We start from the raw sequence: 6,196 nt of genomic DNA, 5'->3' as shown, positions 1-6,196 counted from the left end.
CTATCTATCTATATCTTTCTATCTATCTATCTATCTATCTATCTATCTATCTATCTATCTATCTATCTATCTATCTATCTATCTATCATCTGACTATATCTATCTATCTATCTATCTATCTATCTATCTATCTTTTTTTTTTTTTTTTTTTTTTTCTATCCTAGCAACATGCTAATAATGTTAGAAACATGCTAGTCACATGCTAATCATGCTAGAAACATGCTAGTAACTGCTGCTAATCATGCTAGTGACATGCTAGTCACTTGCTAATCATGCTAAATACATGCTAGCAACATGCTAGTCACTTGCTGATCATGCTAGAAACATGCTAGCGACATGCATGCTAGTCACTCGCTAATCATGCTAAAAACATGCTAGTGACATGCTAGTCACTTGCTAATCATGCTAGAAACATGCTTGCGACATGCTAGTCACTTGCTAATCATGCTAGAAACATGCTAGCGACAAGCTAGTAACTTGCTAATCATGCTAGTGACATGCTAGTCACTTGCTAATCATGCTAGAAACATGCTAGTGACATGCTAGTCAATCGCTAATCATGCTAGTGACATGCTAGTCACTTGCTAATCATGCTAGAAACATGCTAGCGACATGCTAGTCACTTGCTAATCATGCTAAAACTTGCTAGCGACATGCTAGTCACTCGCTAATCATGCTAAAAACATGCTAGCGACATGCTAGTCACTCGCTAATCATGCTAAAAAAACATGCTAGTCACTTGCTAATCATGCTAGAAACATGCTAGCGACATGCTAGTCACTTGCTAATCATGCTAGAAACATGCTAGTAACTTGCTAATCATGCTAGTGACATGCTAGTCACTTGCTAATCATGCTAGAAACATGCTAGTGACATGCTAGTCAATCGCTAATCATGCTAGTGACATGCTAGTCACTTGCTAATCATGCTAGAAACATGCTAGCGACATGCTAGTCACTTGCTAATCATGCTAGAAACCATGCTAGCGACATGCTAGTAACTTGCTAATCATGCTAGTGACATGCTAGTCACTTGCTAATCATGCTAGAAACATGCTAGTGACATGCTAGTCAATCGCTAATCATGCTAGTGACATGCTAGTCACTTGCTAATCATGCTAGAAACATGCTAGCGACATGCTAGTCACTTGCTAATCATGCTAAAACTTGCTAGCGACATGCTAGTCACTCGCTAATCATGCTAAAAACATGCTAGCGACATGCTAGTCACTCGCTAATCATGCTAAAAACATGCTAGTCACTTGCTAATCATGCTAGAAACATGCTAGCGACATGCTAGTCACTTGCTAATCATGCTAGAAACATGCTAGTAACCTTGCTAATCATGCTAGTGACATGCTAGTCACTTGCTAATCATGCTAGAAACATGCTAGTGACATGCTAGTCAATCGCTAATCATGCTAGTGACATGCTAGTCACTTGCTAATCATGCTAGAAACATGCTAGCGACATGCTAGTCACTTGCTAATCATGCTAAAACTTGCTAGCGACATGCTAGTCACTCGCTAATCATGCTAAAAACATGCTAGCGACATGCTAGTCACTCGCTAATCATGCTAAAATCATGCTAGTGACATGCTAGTCACTCGCTAATCATGCTAAAAACATGCTAGTGACATGCTAGTCACTCGCTAATCATGCTAAAAACATGCTAGCGACATGCTAGTCACTCGCTAATCATGCTAAAAACATGCTAGTCACTTGTTAATCATGCTAGAAACATGCTAGCGACATGCTAGTCACTCGCTAATCATGCTAGAAACATGCTAGTGACATGCTAGTCACTTGCTAATCATGCTAGGAACATGCTAGCGACATGCTAGCAACTTGCTAATCATGCTAGTGACATGCTAGTCACTTGCTAATCATGCTAGAAACATGCTAGTCACTCGCTAATCATGCTAAAAACATGCTAGCGACATGCTTGTCAATCGCTAATCATGCTAGCGACATGCTAGCGACATGCTAGTCACTTGCTAATCATGCTAGAAACATGCTAGCGACATGCTAGTCACTCGCTAATCATGCTAGAAACATGCTAGTGACATGCTAGTCACTTGCTAATCATGCTAGGAACATGCTAGCGACATGCTAGCAACTTGCTAATCATGCTAGTGACATGCTAGTCACTTGCTAATCATGCTAGAAACATGCTAGTCACTCGCTAATCATGCTAAAAACATGCTAGCGACATGCTTGTCAATCGCTAATCATGCTAGCGACATGCTAGCGACATGCTAGTCACTCGCTAATCATGCTAGCGACATGCTAGTCACTCGCTAATCATGCTAGAAACATGTTAGCGACATGCTAGTAACTTGCTAATCATGCTAGTGACATGCTAGTCACTTGCTAATCATGCTAGAAACATGTTAGCGACATGCTAGTCACTCGCTAATCATGCTAAAAACATGCTAGAAACATGCTAGTCACTTGCTAATCATGCTAGAAACATGCTAGCGACATGCTAGTCACTTGCTAATCATGCTAAAACTTGCTAGCGACATGCTAGTCACTCGCTAATCATGCTAAAAAACATGCTAGCGACATGCTAGTCACTCGCTAATCATGCTAAAAACATGATCGTCACTTGCTAATCATGCTAGTGACATGCTAGTCACTTGCTAATCATGCTAGAATCATGCTAGTGACATGCTAGTCAATCGCTAATCATGCTAGTGACATGCTAGTCACTTGCTAATCATGCTAAAACTTGCTAGCGACATGCTAGTCACTCGCTAATCATGCTAAAAACATGCTAGCGACATGCTAGTCACTCGCTAATCATGCTAAAAACATGCTAGCGACATGCTAGTCACTCGCTAATCATGCTAAAAAAAACATGCTAGTCACTTGCTAATCATGCTATAAACATGCTAGCGACATGCTAGTCACTCGCTAATCATGCTAGAAACATGCTAGCGACATGCTAGTCACTTGCTAATCATGCTAGGAACAAGCTAGCGACATGCTAGCAACTTGCTAATCATGCTAGTGACATGCTAGTCACTTGCTAATCATGCTAGAAACATGCTAGTCACTCGCTAATCATGCTAAAAAACATGCTAGCGACATGCTTGTCACTCGCTAATCATGCTAAAAACATGCTAGCGACATGCTAGTCAATCGCTAATCATGCTAGCGACATGCTAGTCACTCGCTAATCATGCTAAAAACATGCTAGCGACATGCTAGTCACTCGCTAATCATGCTAGAAACATGTTAGCGACATGATAGTAACTTGCTAATCATGCTAGTGACATGCTAGTCACTTGCTAATCATGCTAGAAACATGTTAGCGACATGCTAGTCACTCGCTAATCATGCTAAAAACATGCTAGTCACTTGCTAATCATGCTAAAAACATGCTAGCGACATGCTAGTCACTTGCTAATCATGCTAGAAACATGCTAGCGACATGCTAGTCACTCGCTAATCATGCTAAAAACATGCTAGTGACATGCTAGTCAATTGCTTATCATGCTAGAAACATGCTAGCGACATGCTAGTAACTAGCTTATCATGCTAGAAACATGCTAGTAACTTTGCTAATCATGCTAATGACATGCTAGTCACTTGCTTTATTAAACTTCTTAAACTTTTCAAACTTTTCAAACTTTCTAAACTTTTCAAACTTTCTGTTCAGGCTTTCTCAAGCCAACTTAAAGTTTGTCTTGACGAACTTTTTTATCTAGTTTATATTTGTAATATTTATTTACCTGTTTATTAGAACCATTCATTTTATTTAATTTTGCCATTATTAAACATTAAAATGACACAGTTTACTAACTAAATAAATGATTAGATTTGGATTATGGTTCCAATTATTATATGTAAATATTATTATTCTTGAGTGTTTTAATAATGTGCATCTACGCTTTAGCAACATTGAACGTAATCATGCCTTTAAAGTAGGCTACTTTGAAGTCGAATTGAAAAAAAAAATCGATACAAATAACATTTCACTCTTCCAATCACTTTTTAAGATACTTTTATTATATTACATTCATATACTGCACATTTTCTGTATTGACGTATAGCTAGTAAATAAAAGGTTTCCAAAAGCCGTTTAATTTGATTAACTCTTCGCATTTAGCACTTTAACACCATGTTAAGAAACGGTCAGTTTGGCAGACAATTTCTGAGACGCCTGGTCGTCATTTTGGCTCAAGCCGTAGTGCTGGGTTATGCAGGAATTCCGGAATACAAAAGTCCTGCGGGAGCCATTATGGCGTAAGGCGATCTAGTTTCATAACCTTGAGTGGGAGGAGTTGGGGTTTTCTGGAAGCTGGGAGAAGCAGCGCTGGAGTCAGTGTTGCCAGGGTCGCGGTTTTCCCACACAATTGGGCTTTTTTGTAAATGCAGTCGCGGGAAAAATTGCAGAGCCGCATGTTGCGGATTTTTGGGATACTTTTATAATGTAGCGCGGCCGCCTAAAGTTTATTTATAGACAAATAAAAATTCAAATATATCCTTTTACTAATGTGTTTTATACTTGGAATTTATACCTGGCAACTTAAGAATGGAGAGGATGCCACATCACAACCTATTACGCGAGTTTCACCCAGAGCACAGCAGGTGTTAAGTGTTTTTTTTATTTTTTTATTTTTTATTTTTTAACACAGCAGAAATAAACAAGCCAGTCAAAGCATGTCGCTTATAAGTTATAGTTTTGTCTACAAACTCAAACACACGTGAAGCTCACAGTGATTTCAGCGTTTGCCTCGCACTTCATGAACTTAATCTCCATCCCCATAATCTTTTAACAGAAATATGTTACTATGATATAGTAAAATGTACTTTTCAAAATAATAGACTAATACTAATACCTACTATTAATGTTTTGAGATAAAAATAAAAATGCAATGTTTTTTGTTGTAAATTAATTGTTATATATTTTATTATATTATTACCAATTTCATTAGACAGTTTTTCTCCCTGGTAAATTTGTATTAAATCATAAAACACAAAATAAATAAAATGGAAAACACATTATTTAGGGGAAAATAAAGTGAATTTCATGGAGCCCTAAATTAAAACTTGGCTTGAAAGAATTTATGAAAAAAAAACAAGTTATGTTTATATGCATTCTCAAAGCATTTCCTTCCATAATAATGGTAAATGAATAGTGTGATAAATATTGCTATGATATGAAAAAAAATATTGTCATAATATTTCTGGCCATATCACCCAGCCCTAATTTTTAATTTTATCATGAAAAGTGCTGAATGAAAGAAAGGGTAAAATAAAAATATAAATAAAATACAAATTAAATAATTTAATATGCACATACAAGAAATAAACGTGTCTTGCTAAGATTCAAAACATAGAATAAATAAAATATTATTTAAAGGACATTTATGGAATAAAGCAGCCGTCAGCTGTGATTGGACAGGCTAGAAATGGGGCTAATTTGCATTCCTTTTGGGCGGGTTTGAGTAAGCTTTGGACTGGATTTTTTTCTAGGATCTGGCAACCCTGGCTGGAGTTGTGAAGGGGGAACTAGAGCAACGGCAGCGAGCAAGGGAAAAACCTCGCGCGTCTCAGCGAAGCCCTGCGCGTGGGTAGAATGAGTAGAATCAACTGAACTGCGCACTTTAATAACAGCCTACATTTTATCCCAGAAACGGCGTGTAGTTCTTTTTTTGGGCTCGACAGAATCGAGTTAGTTAGTTTAGCGTTTAGTCCACTTAACCCACCTGGTTCCGTGACTTCAACAGCGATTATTTTGGAGTTGTTTTTAACGTTTGAATTACCTCAGCCTCGAGTGGCGGCGGGATTAACGTTAAGGGGGCCGGGAGAGAGGGAGGAGAAGGTGGGGCAGAGCGACTCAAACGGACCGAGCGCTCACTACTGTCCGCCAGCCCGCTTCAACCGAACCTCCAACGGATATTTTTCCTTTCATTAAAACCGACAGGAATCAATAATTTCTTGTTTATCGGAATTCGGAGAGCGGTAACGTCGGCTGTCAGCGTTTCTTTTCGACACACATTCCTGTTACTCTGAAGTATCTACGCTGTAATCCTCTGATATATTTACCATTTGGACGGATTTTTGGGGGGAGTGTAAATTCCCCGGTCTTGTTGGACCATGGCCGACGACGACGTGCTCTTTGAAGATGTTTACGAGCTGTGCGAGGTCATTGGGAAGTAAGTGTCACGGTTTGATCACTTTTA

At 38.7% G+C, this 6,196-nt stretch overlaps 1 protein-coding gene across 8 annotated transcripts in view; it reads left to right on the top strand.

Annotated features, from left to right (window-relative positions):
* Window positions 1–5,499: 5,499 nt before the first annotated feature.
* Window positions 5,500–6,196, top strand: part of LOC109055356 (peripheral plasma membrane protein CASK) — a 149,859-nt gene continuing 149,162 nt past the window's right edge. For 4 of the 8 annotated variants that reach the window (XM_042731532.1, XM_042731527.1, XM_042731518.1 and 1 more), the window contains exon 1: window positions 5,501–6,169. In XM_042731532.1, the coding sequence (XP_042587466.1) occupies window positions 6,111–6,169 (59 nt within the window). In that variant the 5' untranslated portion in view covers window positions 5,501–6,110. Of the gene's footprint in view, window positions 6,170–6,196 lie in introns of all 8 variants that reach the window. The other 4 variants (XM_042731531.1, XM_042731514.1, XM_042731528.1 and 1 more) reach the window with 2 other exon arrangements.

Source organism: Cyprinus carpio, chromosome B9 (assembly GCF_018340385.1).
Source record: "Cyprinus carpio isolate SPL01 chromosome B9, ASM1834038v1, whole genome shotgun sequence".
NCBI classification, from domain to species: Eukaryota; Metazoa; Chordata; class Actinopteri; order Cypriniformes; family Cyprinidae; genus Cyprinus; species Cyprinus carpio.
The sequence above is the reverse complement of the archived record's forward strand: the minus strand, read 5'-3'. Positions and strand labels throughout refer to the sequence as shown.